The 18,352-nt window shown below is 40.1% G+C and overlaps 4 protein-coding genes and 1 long non-coding RNA gene across 7 annotated transcripts; 2 read left to right on the top strand and 3 right to left on the bottom strand.

Moving 5' to 3' along the window:
- The first annotated feature begins 718 nt into the window (after positions 1 to 718).
- mfap5 (microfibril associated protein 5) lies at positions 719 to 3,372 on the top strand. The gene is made up of 7 exons (XM_030157941.1): positions 719 to 830; positions 1,776 to 1,851; positions 1,963 to 1,995; positions 2,135 to 2,170; positions 2,322 to 2,409; positions 2,663 to 2,736; positions 2,829 to 3,372. Exons 2-7 carry the CDS (start codon positions 1,809 to 1,811, stop codon positions 2,945 to 2,947), a joined length of 393 nt encoding a protein of 130 aa, XP_030013801.1. The 5' UTR covers positions 719 to 830; positions 1,776 to 1,808; the 3' UTR covers positions 2,948 to 3,372.
- Positions 3,373 to 3,457: 85 nt separating this feature from the next.
- On the bottom strand, positions 3,458 to 10,460 carry LOC115435487 (adaptin ear-binding coat-associated protein 1-like). Its single transcript, XM_030157933.1, has 7 exons — positions 10,319 to 10,460; positions 9,203 to 9,303; positions 8,598 to 8,702; positions 8,366 to 8,447; positions 8,146 to 8,254; positions 6,053 to 6,197; positions 3,458 to 5,098 (listed from the first exon to the last, which is right to left on the bottom strand). The coding sequence occupies exons 1-7, from the start codon at positions 10,417 to 10,419 to the stop codon at positions 4,977 to 4,979; spliced, it is 765 nt and encodes a 254-aa protein (XP_030013793.1). The 5' UTR covers positions 10,420 to 10,460; the 3' UTR covers positions 3,458 to 4,976.
- On the top strand, positions 10,330 to 16,183 carry LOC115435500 (uncharacterized). Its single transcript, XR_003937698.1, has 4 exons — positions 10,330 to 10,459; positions 11,394 to 11,541; positions 11,690 to 11,806; positions 16,075 to 16,183. It is a non-coding gene; the product is annotated as an uncharacterized LOC115435500 (long non-coding RNA).
- On the bottom strand, positions 10,726 to 12,622 carry aicda (activation-induced cytidine deaminase). Of its 2 annotated transcripts, XM_030157935.1 has the most exons (5): positions 12,519 to 12,622; positions 11,717 to 11,882; positions 11,351 to 11,630; positions 11,042 to 11,157; positions 10,726 to 10,954 (listed from the first exon to the last, which is right to left on the bottom strand). In XM_030157935.1, exons 1-5 carry the CDS (start codon positions 12,536 to 12,538, stop codon positions 10,904 to 10,906), a joined length of 633 nt encoding a protein of 210 aa, XP_030013795.1. In that variant the 5' UTR covers positions 12,539 to 12,622; the 3' UTR covers positions 10,726 to 10,903. The 2 variants fall into 2 exon arrangements, with proteins under 2 accessions (XP_030013795.1, XP_030013794.1); XM_030157934.1 differs by having other exon boundaries at positions 10,726 to 11,157.
- nat14 (N-acetyltransferase 14 (GCN5-related, putative)) lies at positions 15,143 to 17,650 on the bottom strand. 2 transcript variants are annotated; one of them, XM_030157926.1, is made up of 4 exons: positions 17,424 to 17,650; positions 16,779 to 16,926; positions 16,395 to 16,700; positions 15,143 to 16,305 (listed from the first exon to the last, which is right to left on the bottom strand). In XM_030157926.1, the coding sequence occupies exons 2-4, from the start codon at positions 16,857 to 16,859 to the stop codon at positions 15,862 to 15,864; spliced, it is 831 nt and encodes a 276-aa protein (XP_030013786.1). In that variant the 5' UTR covers positions 16,860 to 16,926; positions 17,424 to 17,650; the 3' UTR covers positions 15,143 to 15,861. The 2 variants fall into 2 exon arrangements, with proteins under 2 accessions (XP_030013786.1, XP_030013785.1); XM_030157925.1 differs by having other exon boundaries at positions 16,779 to 16,953; positions 17,424 to 17,647.
- Positions 17,651 to 18,352: the final 702 nt, after the last annotated feature.

Raw genomic sequence — 18,352 nt, 5'->3', positions numbered from 1 at the left:
TAATGCATCAGTTTTACATAATGATATACAATATTTCCTTGTAGAGCTTTAATGTACACCTGAAAGGGTCTTGCATTATTTATTTAACAAGCACAGGCAATAACACACAATAAAGCGATACTATTAATATTTTATTAGTGCCATTAGTCTACTATTAGAGGAACAATTCATTAACATTGTTTGAATGAGCGTTTACACAAAGAGAGTGTGCTGAAGCCAATAAACATAACTTCTTTGCGTACTGCGCCATCTGCTGTTAAGATGAGGTATTGCAAAAAGTACACTAGAGGCCCACTACGTGTTTGGATGCATATTTATGTCCACTGTTAGGTTCATCACCACATTTATATAAAAAAAAAAAAAAAAAAAAAAAAAAAAAAAGAAAGGCAAAAATATAAAATGTTATTAGATATACACAGACATGGGTATACGTGTATTGTATTTATGATAATGTGAAGTAGATTATGTGAGTATATTGAACAACTGGCCCAGATTTGTCATTGAGATGTTTTAGTTTTTATTGTCATGAGACTTTGAGACAGATACTGGAAACTGGAAACTCATGATAATGAAACATCTGCTCCTGATAAACATCAAAAAGTTTGTGGACCAAAGGCAAAAAGATTAATACATGAGACTGTCGCTGCATACAAATATATTTTTTTACCAGGCTGGGAAAAAAAAAGTGAAAAACAAGAAAGTATGATGGGAAGGAGGACAGGGGGAGGAGGAGCGGGAAGGAGGGAGAAGGAAAGGGAAGAGAAGGAGGAGAAAGAACAGAAGACAAAAGATTCATAAAAGTAAAGCAGTTGTGGACGACAGCACAAGTTGTGAGTACAAGTTGATTTTTTTTATTAATTGATTGGTACACATTTTGTAGATAATACACTGAAAAACAATACAGATGCAAGATAAAATCACACCCAAAGATGTAAATGCAGGGGTGTTTCCTAACGACTAGAGGTAGCCCGAAATGCAAGAGTGAATGATTATCTGATTTACTGAGTCACTTCATCACTTTGAATTGTAAAGTTATGTTACATATGACTGCATGGGGAGTTCAGTGAAAAAGTGAAAAACACCACCCTCACAAAGAAATGATCAGGACATGCACCAACCAAAACCAGGACAATGGAGACTTTAAAATTCAGTAATTGGAACAGTGTGACTCGCTGTGAAATCGACAAAACTGGCTGAAGGTGATAGCACAGTTGGAAGGCAGGAATATGTCCTATGAAAAGAAATCTGGGAAAGAATGTGCAACTGTAACAGAGGAGGGGTGGAGGGGTGTTCAAATAGGGCACAAAAAGCACATTCTTTAGAGGGAACTCACATCTTGGACTCCAAAGTTACACTGACATATCACGAGAGGAATGATGCAGGGTGGGAGAGAGGAAAGGGAAAGAAGGAAAAACATATTTTCAGAGGTAGAAAGGTTGTAGAGTTTGTCTGTTTTAGTGTTTTTCATTGAGTTCTTTCATTGCCTTCTTATCCACTTGTCACATAGTGTTACAGGAAATATTATAGCATATGACAGAGTAACAAACTGATAAGATGACCAATGGCATTCACCTACATCAGATATGTTTTCTAAAAATACAGCACATCTTAGGACAAGGTTGAGGGAAAACATTACACTGAACTGAAATGTTGGGAGCATTTATATGCAAAGGTATTAAGGGAAACATAAACAGCACAGAAATCTTGAGTGAGGATATTGAACAGTTCCACTCTGTGAAATCATCCTGACTCTTTTCCTCTTTGGTTTCCTCCAGCTCGTAAAGCTTTACCTCTTACAAGTTGAAGGAATGGGCAGCCTTCCAGTGGTCCTGCTCCTCTGCAGTTTCCACGGTAACTCTGCCAAACAGAACACACAAATCATCTTGTTTAATTATGGTTGAGTCCCTGTGTGTTTGTTTTTATGCTGTGAAACACTCCCCTCATGTGGTTTCTGTTCCACAGCATTCACAGCTGTAGCCCAATCCCAGCAGACTGGTAATGCTCTTCTACTCATAAGTCACACTTTAGATCAGAGCAGGTTATGTTGCATGACATCTGTCAGTCTGAGTCATTGCAATGGGTCATTTGAAAGATGTTTTCCCAGCCTGATCGTGTTTTCCTTCCTCGTTTCTAGAGGTCACAGAGGCACCTGGAGATACCTTACCAGCCAGTGAGTGACTCCAGAGCAGGGAGGATATCGAAATGGGCTCTTTGGAGGCCCAGTCATACATTAGCAAAGATACTCACCCTTCTGCACCTTTAGTTCCTCAGTTGATTGTTGTGGATTATTTATTTTCTGTATATATCTTCCATCTTTGCAGATTGCAGAGAGGAAATGTATCCTTGCACCAGGATGTACTCGGTCCACCGACCAATTAAGAGATGTATTGGTGGTCTTTGTATCTACAGGTGAGAATACAGAAATACTATGCCAAAACATGTGTGACTGATTTGAAACAATAATGAAAGATTTCTTTTATTCATCAGTAAAATCCACGTTGTGTCTACGGTATGATTAAACTAAACATTTTTTAAAAATCTACCCGTCCACAGACTATGGAAGAGATCAGTATTTAATATTTCATTTTGTCATGTCAGGATACACTGTGCCACAACAACTCTTACAAAACTCTGTGAATGTTTATATATCAATCTGTCACAGCCTTCCTCGTGTCTATGTGATCAACAATGAGATCTGCATGAGGACAGTGTGCCAACAAGATGAGTATCTGAAAGGTAGGACACTGTAAATGTAAAAGATGTGCTGTAATGTGGGCTGTATGACAATGTGTTTACAGTTACTTGTGTTTTTCTTTTGTTTATTACAGCTGAACTGTGCAGAGAGTTGTCTGGGTGGCCCAAACGCATTGCGAGGTCTTCTAATAAGAAACGCTGTCGCAATCGCCGTAGCAACCCCAAAACTTGGGCAAACAAGGTCCAGGTCTAGGGTAGAGATATATCCACCAATGGGGCTGGAGCTTGATGGAGCCCCTTAGAGACACAGCCTAGAGTCATCGCCATAAAAACAGCCCATAACACCATAAATCCACTGCTCAACACCTGGGGGTCTTTCACTCTGTCACGTAACGCACCAGTGTGCTGAGTCATGTTTATCTATATTTATGTGTTAGTCTTTTAACTGTGTGTGAATATTGAAGGTGAACTGATTTCATATGTATGTTGTTGGACACAGATCATGTCTTTCATGGTTTACGATCCATTTAAGGTACTGTAGTAATGTGTCTATCGCAGCACTGAGTCACCTCTGCACAATAAAAGACCTGCTCTAATGTGGATGGTGAGGTACTGATTGACAGTCCAATATTATGTGCACTATTGTATCCAATAAATTAGAATTTATTATGCTCATGAGTTGATTTTGTTTATTATTCACCTCAGCAAGTGATAGTCTTCTGCACAGTTTAAATATTCAATACCAAAAACAATGACAATCATGGTCATCAAGTGATATCTTTATGTTTTTCTTTGCATATTCATTTCAATGTACAATCCAATACACATATACAGTTTGAATAACAAGTGAGACCTGGGAAAATGCATATAACTTGGACAGTAAACAAACACTGACACCAACATTCTTACCCATCATCACTCTACTCATCACTGCACATCTGTGACAACATGTGTATCAGTGAAACACAATCCATCCCTCAGTACACAACATCACAACAAAATAAAGCATCAAACACAGACTAACTTGGTCCCACATTACATTTGTCTGAATCAGAAAACCCAAACGTCACATTTGAACATGGAATTTAGGTTCACAGTTAGAATGTGTTTGTACAGTACAACATGCTGTTTCAATCTCAGTCCTGCTCACCTTAACAGAAAAAAATGGGAGGGGGAACTGAAGCCCTCCTCAGATTGGCAGAAACACAGACCTATTCATTGAGCAGGAGAGAGGGTTTGACCTAAATGACTCACAGAGTCACATATTTAACAGCTGTCTTGAACGAAGATGACATAACATTGACTAAATCCTCTCCGTTTCCTCTTGAGGCAAAGATAAAAGCACTTGCTGCCTCTTTTCCTTTTGCTTACACCCTACTCTACCACATCCAACATTAGGACTTTCCTGTGTCTGCACTGATTTACAACAGTTGAAACAATGCAAACACTTCCCAGGACCCATCCCCAATGAAATATGTTCAACAGCTGCAACTCAATTTGTCATCTTCTCCCTAAATGATCCTGCAGCATCTCAAGAAACCACTAGGCGGTGCTAGAGAGCAGTTACAGAGTTACCTGATTAATCATCTAGAGCTGAGCAAGCCTATTTCAAGTAAAATAGTAGTGGTAAACTTCACTATGTCATAACCCTACTATAAAAACAATCCCTGTTTAAAATGAGGACTTTATGCTTTACTAACTACCTGGACAGATCAGATCTTCAGTCAGTGCATATAGTCAGTCCCCTGCTGGGGGCTTGGAAAAAAATAAGTAACGGTACATACAAGTGACAACACCAGCGACAGTAATTACAAACTACACACTATATATACACATTTAAAATAAATATTCTCTGTACATAGATTCCATTCAGTAGTATATTTAATATTGTTTCATCAGCAGATTGTGTCTGTATATGTCTCCCTTTATCATATTTCAGTAATGTATACTCTAGGATGCATTTTATGAAATAAAAAATGAAGCGTTGCAAAACTGGAAGAAAATGGCAGATGGATGGAAAGACGGTTTCAAATAAAAGAAAGGAATGCAGATTCACTTTAACAATAAAGATTAGAATTAAGACTGATACAGATTGCCTATTCACTTCAAACTTATCTCAACAGATAAATGAAAACCTGAACTAAAATAACACAAACTGGTGGGGTGGGCTACCCTGCCTTGCAGGGAGATACAGGACCTCTTAATGAGGAAAACAAAGTTGCAAAAAATACAGCAAAAAAGCACATAAAGATAAAAGGGAGAAAGACAAAATTGTTCTGTCCTCACTTTGGAGAAACAGAGTCAAAATCTCCCCACAGATCAGAGTTGGTGGTGGTGGTGGTGGTGGTGGGGTTCGATGGAGCCACTGAGTTGGAGTTGCTGGAGTCCAGATCTAGCAAACAACCTGGTGGGTACAAAAAAAAAAAGAAAAAAAACATAAGCGACCTTGACAGAAACAGTTTTTCTTTAAGTTTTGTTAATTTTGCTGTGTGAAACATCTGTAGAATGAAGATGACGGGGGAAGTCTTCACTTACTAGAGCTAAATTCCAGTAATTTACAACTGTAGTCAGTTTGTCATATTTGGCTCGTGCACCTATAGGTCAACATAGCATTACACTCAGCACCACCATTGTAAAGACTGTCAGCACAAGTGCTCCACTGGAAACAGCTTTACAACAGCGCCCAGTGGGGCCAAGAAAACCTATTCTTTAAACAGTGAAATAACTTTCCTGTGTGCATATTGGCTCTATGTGGTCTTTCACTCTCTAAAGGTTTTTAGATATAAGACCAAGGTCATATCCCAAAATCTGATGTAAAGGAAATAGAAACTGCCCATTGAACATGGGATCACCACTGTGATGCTAGACAGATATAATGTGTTATTACAAAAATAACACTTCTTTTTGCAAGGCAAAACTGCTTATCAAGTCCTTTGTGATGGTTACTTGTCAATGTAAAAACCAAACAACTTTCCAGTGAGTGCTCTTTATGTCCAGGTTAGGCTTAGCTTCCATCCTCACAACAATGATGCAAACATACCGTAACAAATTTCATACTGACTTCATGTTAGGCAAAAAACATACAGAAGTGTTGTATGTTGTTGTCCCGTGACCCTATTAACATGCCATATGACTGGTGTCACATGACAACCTAGTGTGTTTTGAACAGAGCACCTGCTTTTACTGTAGTTTTACTCTATCACAGTCAGAGTTCCTGTTCAATAATTAAGTTTCACAGCATTCTTGTGGTTGTCTAAAACAGACCTTATGGATCAGTAGAGTGAAGCCACTTTTAATAGTGCTTTATCTCTCACGAGGGGCCTATACTTTGGGTATAAAAAAAACCTCTTTTACCTACCAGTTTCACTTCCTCCTGGAGAAGGTTGTATGTTATGATTGGTAGATCTAGAAGGAGGCGGGGCAAGCTTGCCTCCAGGAGGGGGTGGAAGAAGTCCAAAGCCACCTGAACTCTGTGGACGGGTCCTGTCCTTCTTTTTTGATTGCTGGAAGAAGCACAGACAGAAGAGACACAAATTGTGTAACTCAATCACTGGAGGCTGGAATGGGAACCTGACACATCTGCCTATAGATCAGTCTGGCACTGTCCACTGACTCGACTGAACCGGTCTCAGTTGTTTATTGGCTGTGGAGCAGAACCCACGTAATTCAATATGATTGTGGGATGCTCAAAACCTGACAAAATCTGGCTTTTGTATGCATAAGAAAGCCCTGCAATCCTACCTTATATCAACCCCTGAACACAAAATAAGCCTCTGTAAAACATGGAGCTTCTCCTTTATGAGCAGACTTTTTTCCTGTAGATGAGAGACAATAATATGTTGTATCTATGAGCCTCGGTATGGATGACATATTTACAATTTATGACCATTATGTTGTAAAAAGACCTTGTGTCTAATTCCCTTAAGCCTATTTCATACCACATTTGCTCCACTTGCCCTAACCACATATTTTAGTTTAGTTAATTTTTAGTGAAGTAGTTGGGTCCAGACAGTAGCAGGACTATTTGGGCCTCCCCTTTAGGCATTTACAAGCTGTGTTATGAGTTTTAAATCTTCATATATAATGTTCTAATGATCCTGTTGCATTTAATATGGACATATGTCAGTGGATTTTATGATGGCCAGGGTAAGAACAAAATAGGCCCACATAAAACAGGAGTGTCTTCACATTGAACAGTCAAACATGATTTAAGTGACAACATTCTGAGTCTGGTACAGTGCTGGTATTTTTTCAGTATTTCATTCATTCATCATTAAATGTCCCATGTTAAGTTTCTCTGATTAGTTGTAAGTCTGTCTATTTGTATTCAGAGGTATTTTGGTCTGTGTCTGTTGATTACAGTCCTTGTGAATCCAAAATGTACAGAGATCTGCACACTATTTCTCAATAATTCTCATTTGAGAATTAGTCAGACAAGGCCAGGCAAACTGAAAGCAGCTATATTTGGTATTTAATGTAATTTTATAGTGAAATGCAATTCAATTTTAAGCCCTTACTAAATGAATAGTCCCAAGTACTTGGACAGGGATTTTGCCTCTGCAACCCATCATGATGGATTTGAGATGAAGCAATCAAGATGTGATTGAAATGTGGTCTTTCAGCTTTAATTCAAGGGGTTTAATAAAAATATGCCATAAACTGTTAAGGAAATATATCTAACCATTTTAAACGTAGTCCCTGTGTAATAGTTGAACAGATGAAACTAAGATTAAATTGTATCAGAATGATGGAGAGAAAAATCTATGATGAAGCAAGGGAACAGCTCATGATCCTAAGCAGACCACATCATGAGTCCAACATGATGGAGCTAGTGTTATGACATGGGCAATTATGGCTGCAAGTGGAGCTGGGTCACTGGTGTTTATTGATGATGTGAGTGCTGATAGAAGTGACAGTATGAAGTATATAGGGATGATGACCCAAAACATACAATCAAAGCCCAAAAGAAATTGGATGTCCTTCAGTGGCCAAGTCAGTCATCTAATCTCAACCCAACAGAATCTGCTTTACTTTAGTTATTGAAGACTTAAACTGAAGGCAGAAAGACCCATCAACAAGTAGCAACTGACGGTAGCTGTAAATAAGTCCTGGCAAAGCATCTCCAGGGAGGAAATTAAGTGTTTGGTGATGTTCATGGGTTCCAAACTTCAGGCTTTTATTGACTATAAAGGATTTTTATCCAAGTATTAAAAACTATCCTCATATTCATAATGATCTTAGTTTGGCTGATTACTTTTGAAACTCTGAAAATGGAGGGACATTGTTAAAAAAAATGGTTGCTATTCAGTTAATACAGTTAATAGAAGATTTTTGTTTGTTTTGTCCCATTGAATTAAAGCTGAAAGTCCACATCTCAATCACATCCCTTAACTTGTAATTAAATTGCTCTTAATGCATCCTGCCCTTAAAGTAATGAGTAAATAAGGTTACCCCAATATTGAGAGTGATAGTCTGCCCTTCTTTGAAGCCCAGGTCCAGTTTAGGAGTTGAGTCTGGAGCCTGCGCCTGTTTTATGAACTCATTTTCCTGTTTTACCCACCTGAAAAAGATGAGGAGTGAGAGAGATAAAAAAAAATCACAACACCATTTAAATCAAATCATTGATTACTCAACAAATTATGATGCATAACACAACAGAGCAGCTGCATACTTGAAGTGGTCCTGAAGCGCTACATTGAAGTCAAAGGCATCGCCTCGGTCTCCAAACCCAATGCCTATGAATGCACTGCGGCCTGGGAGGAAAATGAACACAATGAGAACAAAGTTTAGAAAACCTTCATCTAGATTTCCTATACAAACGTCATCTGTTTAAAATGCTGAACATCTCAGTTACAAGCACATTTACAAAAATTATGATGCTTAGCAACAGGCAGCTCACCCACCACTTTCATCTTGGATGCGAAGCACAAAGTAACGGCTTGAGTCACTGACTGTTTCCACTGCAATGCCAGGATACTCATCTATTGGAGCCTGGGCAAATAATTCCCCTATTAAGTAGGACAAAAGAAACATGTTAATTATCCATTTGGTGCTGGTATTTTACACCATGAAGACTAATTACACTTATATAAATAGACTTTTGTAAAACCAAATCTTAACCAAGTTGCATCATCATCATTACTACCTGTCTTTCTGCCCTTCTGCCTCTGTAAACACTACTTTCCCCATGGTGGGATCAAAAAAGTCACATCTTACAATCATAGCTTATCAATACATCAATATTCATGTTAAGCAAAATACATGATGAATCAAATTTGTAAAATAAAGTTAAATTTAAGGACAACAAGTCCCTGAAATGCATTTAAAAGGACATAAAGAGATTTCCAGTGTGTTTGCTTCAAAGTAAAGAGCTAGGACATGGGCTGGGTCACCTTGGAATAGATGAGTAACAGAGAGGGGGATGGCTAACAGGAGACTAGAGTGAAGTGATTTATAACAGCAGTGGTGCCTGTAAACAATGACTGTGTACTGTCTGCCTCTCTCTCACCAGAGATTTTGTCTTCCAGTTTTACGTAGGCCACTTTGCCACGGGCCGTCACACGCATGCGTCCCTGCCAGTCAGGAGCATCCAGCTTCCAATCAGCAGCCCTGGGACAAACACACACACAGCCAGTAAGATACTGTGTGATGTAGGTAGATTGTTGACAGTGGTTTATCAAGACTGACGTTGACAAAGAAGGGGGACAGTCGGTAAGAAGAGCATGAGACAGAGAGGAGATTTGTGTTTTCATGTGTCTGCTGGTTGGTGTTATTGTTATGACTTGCTCCACACTCACTCATACACTGTGGCTATTTCATATGAGACTGAAACGTGACTAAGGCATCACTGAAACCTGAGGCTGAAATATTACATCATCACCCTTACTCACAATGCATATGGTCACTGGTTAACCAATGATGTGTCTCATGGGACTCAGACCCGTGCTACTGTTTGGTTGATGTTATGATCCACTCATATACAGCGGTGATGGGTCAGGCTGCAGCACAAACCAATGAAAGACGGGGTAAACAACCCGATGACAACATTTGATCTACAGTACTGCTGCGTGGACACTTTAAAAGCATGTAGAGGGATGTCAGCCAAGTCTGCACTGAATTAAAGATGGAGCATCCATGTTTGTCTATTGACATGAAATTGTATCAAACCTGCTGAGGTGTCCTTGAGCAAGTCATTGAGTGTCTTACAGTTCCATAATGCAAGGATAATCCCTATTTGAATGAGGCAAGAAAGAAAACATCCCGCTAGATAAGAACTGTATAAATCTATATATTAGCTTAGCCTAATTAGTTATCATTTAGCTAATTTGAGTCTTGTGTTAGCATTATTACCGCTCTTAAGCGCCACACAGTGAATGCTCACAAACAGAGGAGCAAAACTGGAATCTCACCGGTGTAATAGACAAACCAGACTCCTAAAATACAGGTATAAACCCAAAATGTTAATACTTTTCATGACCTTGTAGTGGCATAAACTGTAAGATTAAGAACTACGGCCGCTACGTGAGGCAGCGTCAAACCACGGCACCACGGCACGAGCTCCGTACGTAGGTTCGGCTCGCGGATGCTGTGTCCTTCTGTGTGTCAGAGCCGCCGCCCCCCTCACCTGATAGCCCTGTTGGATGCTCTCGGTGGGATTCGGTAAACGTTGACTTCAGGTTTGACACAGAGGACCGACTCATACTCGAACTGACCCTCGGTCGCCATCTTGACTTTCCTCGGTTGATACACGCCGGTGGTGGTGACGGTGAGTGGTTTGTCCGTGCGGCGTTAACGGTTACGTGACCGTAATGGACGTTATATCTGCGCACTCACTGGCTCGCTTTACCGTCACTGTTTTTGAAGATGATGCAATTTTACATTTCTGTATTAACTGCGGATGGGTACGGAATATGTAATGTTCTTAAAACGTTCAGTCAACAAAGTTACCAGCATGCTAAACATTCAAAGGGTTAGTTAGCAAGGTTAGTAAGACGCTAACAATTAACTGATGTAAATAAGGAGGCGACAACATAATAAAAAGCAATACAAAGAACATTTATTTATTCATTTCACAAGATATCGCTACAGAAAAATGCATAAGCTAACGTCACACGCCTTGCCATGTTTTAGTTCATTCTCAGTTTAGCAGGTGTAGTGATGGACTATATTATGTCTTCACAGTCAGAACAGATGAGGTCACAGGTAGGATTCACAGTCCAAGAAGCTTGAAGGCATCTCTTAAATCCTCTGTGTCACAAGGCTGAGAAAGACAGACAGAAATTATTATTATCTCATCAGTGGATGTGGCTTTAAATGAAGGGGAACAAGTGTGGTCAATGTGCAGTACCTGAAGGATGCGATTGAGTTTCCTGGCCAGTCGAACAGAGTTTTGGTGCAGTCCTTCCCAGGCCTTGAAGTGGCTCTGCTTTCGTGCTACAAATGTCTGCCAGCAGTAAAAGTAGTCTGCAAATGTGGAAAATTATCCGTTTTAGAATATGGTAATTGAAGACGGATATAACCAAATAAGCAACGTAAATAAGATTAATTGTATTTTGACTGATACTGGTGGAATCATAGAAATGAATTAAATTTAAGAATTTCCCTGTTCATTTTTACTCTGTTGCTGTCTCTTCTAAACACAGGGTTATTCCTCCACCTTTGTAAGTCATGACTGTGATCTGCACGCCTGCTTTTTTCAGCATCCTCAGGCCCTCGCTGTCAGTGCCCTCAAAATCACAAAAGTAAAGGCGGGAGACAAAGATCCTGAGACGGAGATTGGGTGTCTGGCTGAGGAACTGGGCCAGTCTGAAGGAACAGTTGGCACAGGGAGACCAGGAGCAGAACCAGGTGATAGAGTAGCTGAGCCTCCTCTCTCCAGTACCTCCACATCCCCAGAGACCAGGGCACAAAGCTCCAATGTAGCGCAGAAACAGCACCTATAGGAGACATATAATCATCATGTGATTTGTTTTTTCCTCTTCCTCCCGTTTATCAGGTCTTCCTTGCATGCCCCTTCACATACCTCTACATGGCAGCCATTGCGATTGCGGAGATGCCCAAAGTCAAATGACAAGGAGTCTGGTCCCACACGTCTCTTTACAACAAAGCAGAGGTATGTCTCATGCCGACCCCTTGCCCACCGCATGTTCTTGTAATGGTAGATGAACTTTTTGCGGGGCAAAAGCACACTGAAACAAAGAGAGACAATGTGATATTTATGTTTGCTACTGACATATGTGGACATTGTACAGGTTTTAAGGCTATTAATCTGTTTGTAAAATCACAAATTAGCCTACCACTCAATAGTTTTACCTTCAACACCTGTTGATGTCTGGAAGGCTGAAACTCTTGCTACTACTTAGCTTTTTTTCTTTCAGAAAAAGATACACAAATGTTTGCCTGACATAAAATTGTGCATTATGACTTTTTTTTATGATACCCGAAAATATCTAATAATTAGCATAATTTGATGGCACAATAATTTCATGTAAAAACTGTGGTTAACTAGTGCAAGTGATGGGCAGTCAGAAGATAGCAAACATTCATTCCTGTTTTCTCACTCTCAGTTTCATAAGTTTTAGCAAAACTAAGACTATTGTTCATCATTTATTAATACTGAAACCTCAACTGATAATACTTAGAAGTGGAGATGTTGTGCCATTTTTACCCTAATGAAACAAAACTCCAATAAACAATGTATTGTATTAGTTACATATCACTGAAAACAAAGTATATGCTGATTAATTTTTAGTACAAAGCATGCATTTGCATATTGTAAAAGCTGAATGTCAAATAGAGATGTAAAGAGTATTGGTTGTCCTCACCTGTCTAGTTTTGTAATCATTTCGAAAGATGCGCTCTGCTTTTTGAATCGTCGGGCGGAGGTAATAAATGAAGGTAAATGAGAAAGAGCGAAAGTGTGAGTGAGTACGTGTGTGTGTGTGTGTGTGTGTGTGTGTGTGTGTGTGTGTGTGTGTGTGTGTGTGTGTGTGTGTGGGTAATGGGGGACAGAGGGAAGGAACTGAGAATGTATACCTCTAAACATAAACATCCTGCAGACAACAAAGACAGCTTCTGGTTGGACAGAAGGATTTTTTAAATCAGACTTGGGGGGCGTGATAAATGAGATAGATGAACAATTATAACAATACAGTCTTAACTCATTTGAGAAGCTTGATAATATATGTACTATACAGTCTTAACTCATTTGAGAAGCTTGATAATATATGTACTGAAAATGTGATCAATCATTATAAGTAATATCACTTTTGCCACAATGTTATAAAGGTTTTTATTGGGGATAAAGATTACAAAACTTGGATTTTACAGAACATTCTTTGCAACCACACATGAAAGGAAGACTATTTGACGTGAGTTGTAACCTTTGGAGTTTTAAATATACGTCAGTAAACTGAGCCAACTGGCTGGAACTTTCCAAACACTTGAGGCTCACCCAGTCACTTGCCCCTCCACTTTGGTTTTCCCAGATCATTAAATACAAACCACCGGATACCTTTACACCTTGATCCATGGTGGGATCTCCATCGACCCCTCCTGCTACTCAGCCTTTCCACCTAGCATGCCTCCTACCTCCTCATGGCCCCAGATTTGGTGGAGTTACAGGCGTTCCCAAACCTCTGAGGCCCTGACACCTACTTCGTCCTCTGATCTGGGTTTTCCCAACTGTGTCAAGCTAAGTGCAGGACTGGAATCGACCTCCCTCACCCGGCGTGTCTGCTAGTCTGGCCGACCAGCTGACCGACCACAGTGTGTGGATAAATCTCTTTCACAAGCCTTTGATCCATCTGATGCTGTCATCATTCCCTGCCAAATCAGGATGTGTATTATTTTGCTGTCTTCTTTTCTTTGCTCTGTCTGTTTTAGCTCTGGCGCAGTCTGCTCACTCAGTGGCACTGCATGCAGGCATCCTGCTTTCCCATGACTCCCCTCACCCTCTCATGCACTCTGTGGTTTGGGGAATTCACCGTTTCCCAGGGTGGCTGTTTTTGGAGCTCATCTGTGTGCGTATGTGCACATGTGTGTGTTAGCCATCTGTATGAGCATGTCATTAACACAGTCTATAGGTTATACATCATCTGGAACTAATTTATCTAATTCATCCTTTGATTGTGTGGTGCCCCAACATTTAGACTGATTCATGTGTATATGTGTCTGCATGTTCTGAGCAACCTCACATCATATTGCATTACTCTGACAGTGCACTAAGCCTAATGTCTCTGCACATTTGATCTTATGTGCATGTGTCTCTTCGACTTCAAGCGGCTGATGATATGCCAAACTATATGTAACCACTTCCCACCCAGCTCTTTGGGTTTGACCACAGTTGACCAAGGTCATCTCACAGTTACACATGAACGCTCGTGCACTCTCACCCCTTTTCATGCACTGTCTGTGTGTGTGGTGGAGAACTACAGTACAGCCAGACATGGCTGCACATTTAACCCATACTCAGGGGCAGAAACCGGGTGTAGGAAATGCCAAGTCATACTTTCCGAAACCCACCCGCCCACACCCTGCACACGCGCACACATTCACATAGCCATACCGTGCAGACACATGACCACAGTCACAAACAGACTTTCTTTCCAGTGTGTGAACTCACATCTGTTTCCTGACAACAATAATAGCTACAGATCAGGCGGGTAGAGGCCCAGCTAACAGGTGTCTGCACTTTGACAGTCATGAAGGAACCTGACAGTGACCAAGCAGTGTCACAAGTACAAATACAACTTTTACAAGGTGAAATGCCCTGACCACACACTTACTCGTGCATGTAACAGCACTGCTGTTATATTGGGTGTCTTGGGTTTTCATCAAAGCTAATTAAAGGACAGTGATTTTCCACTACAGTTTGCACGATGAAGAGGTTAGAGTAAAATATAGGCCTATGGTTCTTTGTTTTCACATCAGGTGAGATATGGGTCCTTCCCACACACATTTATGTTGTACAAACATCCTGTGGTGTTTATCTGTGGCAAACTGATGTTATACTGACATCGTCTGAGGTTAGAAGGAGGGTAGAGAGCGCAATGTGAGTGCAAGGGCTGCTAACCATATAAAGGTTTGCCTCAGACTTAGAGGCTGTATACATATCCCCACTTACACATAAACTGCCATTCACCTGCAAACCGCACATACTTGCATACCTCTGCATGTCTTAAATATGGTGTGCTTATAATCTGCAACATAGATAAGTTATAAAATGTCTGCAATGCCAAGAATAAATTGTAACTGTTTCATTATCAAATAATATATGCAATAAGTCAATTAAATAATTTTAGGAGAACTCAATGTGACCCAGTGGTAGTTTTTTAAATGACTTATGGCAAAATAATTGTCTTCATTTTACAACTAATGAATGTAAACTCAGTATTCATGAAAATAAATTCACCTTTATCTACTAAGCGACCATCACTTCAAAGTTTTTAACTTTAAAGCATTTAAGTTTTACTGTAGTACCATTTTACATGCACAATTTAGATTTGTCACAGTAATGTCTCTGCAATCTTGGAACAATATATCAAAGGAAACCCAACTGAGAGAAAGAGGCCGCTGAAAAAAAGGAGAAAGTGCAGTTTTTGCAGACTCATGGAGCCACATACTGTACATGAAAGTGAGTAGTAGCTGAAAAGGAGTGCAGAAAGATGAAAGCAGATCAATTCTGCAAATTCATATAAGCCACTTAAACTTCCTATACAGTAACTGTACATCCTCCCACATGTCTGTGGTTTCAAATACGTGCAGTCACACTCACTCACAGACATCTGCTGTTTTAAAAGTTTTGTGAACAAAAAAAAAATCACACAAACAGTATTTAAGAAACGCATGTTTTACAGAAATATTTTACAGCTTTTACAAATGATAAATGATAGATGCCTGTGGCATGAAGCAATCTTGAAATGTTGAATAAATAATTTTTTTTTACAGAAACGGAGACATGGTGCAAATGTAAAAATTCACTTAAGCTAAAATCTGAACATCAACACAGAATAAATAAATACTTGAATAAATAACAAAAACACAAAAATTTTTAACGTAACATTATTCTTACATATTGCAGCAATGACACCCACCATAAATTTATTTCTTTTTTACCTTTAGCTATTCCTGCATTCAGTGCCATTTTTTCCTCCCATGAGTCCATCATCAAAGGTCTTTGTAAAACACTTTAGTGAGTGGATATCCCAGAAAGCCTCTCTCTGGAGTCTCCAGCTTCCATTCTTGATCCTCTGTTTCTTCAGTTTCTTCCCCCAGCAGCTGATAGCCCAATTTTCTAAAGAAGGCTTCCCCCACCTTGGAGGGATAAGGGATGTGTGCATAGACCCTGTGTGCACCATTCTCCCTCTCTCTCTGTTCCAGACTCTGGACAAGCAGTCGACCCAGGCCCTCCCTGCGGTACCAGCAGCTCGTCACCAACCTGCAGATCCTCCTGATACCTGCTCGCTTCTCACTCTCTCGGAAGATGCAGGCTACGATCTCACCCTCCATGTCTGCCACCCAGACCTGCCCGGCTGCCTGCTCTCTCTCTGGGGTGATCTTCTCTGTTAAGATGTCCTTGTCTTTGTCTTTGGATCCTACTTTGCGTCTTGGCTGAAAGAAGGAATGAGATTACACGACTATATGATTTGGCCACTCGAAATGTCCTTTAAAAAAAGTAAGTGAAAACTTACTGTACTAACCTTTTTTGTCACTGGTGTCTTACCACTGATTCTACCATAGGGGTTTTCCATTGTTTCATCGTGTGTACCCCTATAGCTGCTACCCACGTAGTCCCACGATGGGCGGCTGCTCCCCAGAACCCCAGTCGACCGAGGCATGGTAATCTTGAGGAAGATAATCAGCAGGAAGACAGGAATAGCAAGAGCAAGGATAAAGGAGTGGACAAGGCAGCGCAAGATTGAGGAGAAAACAGCCAGGATGAAAAGGCAGAGTGGACGCGTGAGGATGTGGAGGATGAGACGGTTTTCTGTGCCCTCGCAGCCCTCCTGGAAAGACAGTGACATGAAGTTTATCATAAACTGGAGATATAAAGACAACCTGTCATCTGACTATGGACAACAAACCTTGATGAGGGCTTTGACAACTTCAATGTCATCCTCCTTCATCCTCCTCATCACCACCTGATCCAGGTCCACCCTCACCATGTTGAGGGTTTGTGCTCTTACAGTGGACCAGCTTCACCTCCACTTATTACACACAGTTTGAAATAAACTGCAACATGCAACGGCAGTTTTCAGCCTACAAAAAACAACATTAAAAAAAACATAACATGGACAGAAGAGTATAATTTAAATTTAGGTCAAAAGAAAATACAATCAATTTATTACATGTAATGTAATAAACAATATGTTGCGTGTGTGTGTGTTATTTACACATGGCAAATAATGTTTTTACAGTCAGTAAATAAAACACACTACATTTTGTACAGCGAACCAGCAGTTATTTGGTTAACATTACACCCACGCTGCGACCAAACAAAGACAGATGGGGATTATGGAGGATTTGAAGAATTCATGTATTCATGGGTTACACTTATTTTGCTCTTGCATTAGGCTTACTTCTCGAGCTTTTATCTGCGCGTCTAACCGTAACAGTCAAAGGTAAAAATGTGGAGCCCTTGTTTAACCCTTATATGGTTATTTCGAGGTGCTGCAGTATATCCTAAAACAGGCCCACTCCCTGCTCCATGTAAAACCCGGTTTGCTTACCTTTTCCGTCACTCAGCTCAAATTATGCTGAAAGCTGGAGAATACATGCACTATATGCCTGTGTTTGTTGTAAAGTCCGTGTAGGTTTTCCACGTTTGACTGAATGACCACATAACTGTCGGTTGTTACGGAAAGCAAGTATTCAGAAGACCAATGTAGTCACTTTGGTCTGCAGTTACACGTTACTACTGCGTACAGATCCGCTATTTACGTACGTCTAAACTTACGCATCGTAAAAACTACGTGAATAGGAACACTGCTCCGCAAACAGCGTCCTTTGTAAATGCACGAAATAGTGAATCTATACTGAAACCTCCATCTTATCATCACATCCATACACATTACCAAAATAGTACTAAATTATCAGATATATTCATAATTACCTTACACATGTGAGGATAAATGTAAATAGTAAAAAAAATTGTGAATACACTGCTTCGCCAAAAATAGTTTGATTGGGCATTCGTAAGGGCAGTATTTTGTTGTTTTATTTAGTTTGGGTATAGTTTATAGGTACAGCACCTTGGTCAACTCTTCTTTTTAAATGTGCTTTATAAATAAATCTGGATGCCATGCAGTGCTTATGCAATGTCACATTAATTTCTCTCCAGAGTTGCATTCATTTTTCACCAAGATGATGTGTTTGATGTCTGGACTCTGGTGGCCAACTCGTGTGAAGATGATGTCTCTTGCTCGCTGAACCACTCTTTTCAAGGCAAATGAACCCACTGAATCCTGACATTGTCCAATCTCATCCTCCCTAACAAACAGTTGTGTAACTAATGAGAAGTGACTCACTGCATCAGTTGAGGTTAAATAACCTGTTGCTGTTGAAACGTATTAATCACTACACTAATCATCCGATGTAAGGCTCCTACTTATTTGCTTAGTTAAATCCAGGTAGGGTATATGTCAGTATATGAAATTGT

Source organism: Sphaeramia orbicularis, chromosome 16 (genome assembly GCF_902148855.1).
Source record: "Sphaeramia orbicularis chromosome 16, fSphaOr1.1, whole genome shotgun sequence".
Lineage (NCBI taxonomy): Eukaryota > Metazoa > Chordata > Actinopteri > Kurtiformes > Apogonidae > Sphaeramia > Sphaeramia orbicularis.
The sequence above is the reverse complement of the archived record's forward strand: the minus strand, read 5'-3'. Positions and strand labels throughout refer to the sequence as shown.

Coding starts and splice junctions, on each gene's coding strand:
- mfap5 (XM_030157941.1), top strand. CDS start 1,809: ATGGGCAGCCTTCCAGTGGTCCTGCTCCTCTGCAGTTTCCACG. Junction 1,852..1,962: donor GCTCCTCTGCAGTTTCCACG/GTAACTCTGCCA, acceptor TCTGTTCCACAG/CATTCACAGCTGTAGCCCAA. Junction 2,171..2,321: donor TGGAGATACCTTACCAGCCA/GTGAGTGACTCC, acceptor CCATCTTTGCAG/ATTGCAGAGAGGAAATGTAT.
- LOC115435487 (XM_030157933.1), bottom strand. CDS start 10,419: ATGGCGACCGAGGGTCAGTTCGAGTATGAGTCGGTCCTCTGTGTCAAA. Junction 9,304..10,318: donor GCATCCAACAGGGCTATCAG/GTGAGGGGGGCG, acceptor TGTTTGTCCCAG/GGCTGCTGATTGGAAGCTGG. Junction 8,448..8,597: donor TCGCATCCAAGATGAAAGTG/GTGGGTGAGCTG, acceptor TTTTCCTCCCAG/GCCGCAGTGCATTCATAGGC.
- aicda (XM_030157934.1), bottom strand. CDS start 12,538: ATGATTACAAAACTAGACAG. Junction 11,883..12,518: donor ATGATTACAAAACTAGACAG/GTGAGGACAACC, acceptor TCTTTGTTTCAG/TGTGCTTTTGCCCCGCAAAA. Junction 11,631..11,716: donor GCAATGGCTGCCATGTAGAG/GTATGTGAAGGG, acceptor TGTCTCCTATAG/GTGCTGTTTCTGCGCTACAT.
- nat14 (XM_030157926.1), bottom strand. CDS start 16,859: ATGGTGAGGGTGGACCTGGATCAGGTGGTGATGAGGAGGATGAAGGAG. Junction 16,701..16,778: donor TTGTCAAAGCCCTCATCAAG/GTTTGTTGTCCA, acceptor CTGTCTTTCCAG/GAGGGCTGCGAGGGCACAGA. Junction 16,306..16,394: donor AGACACCAGTGACAAAAAAG/GTTAGTACAGTA, acceptor TCCTTCTTTCAG/CCAAGACGCAAAGTAGGATC.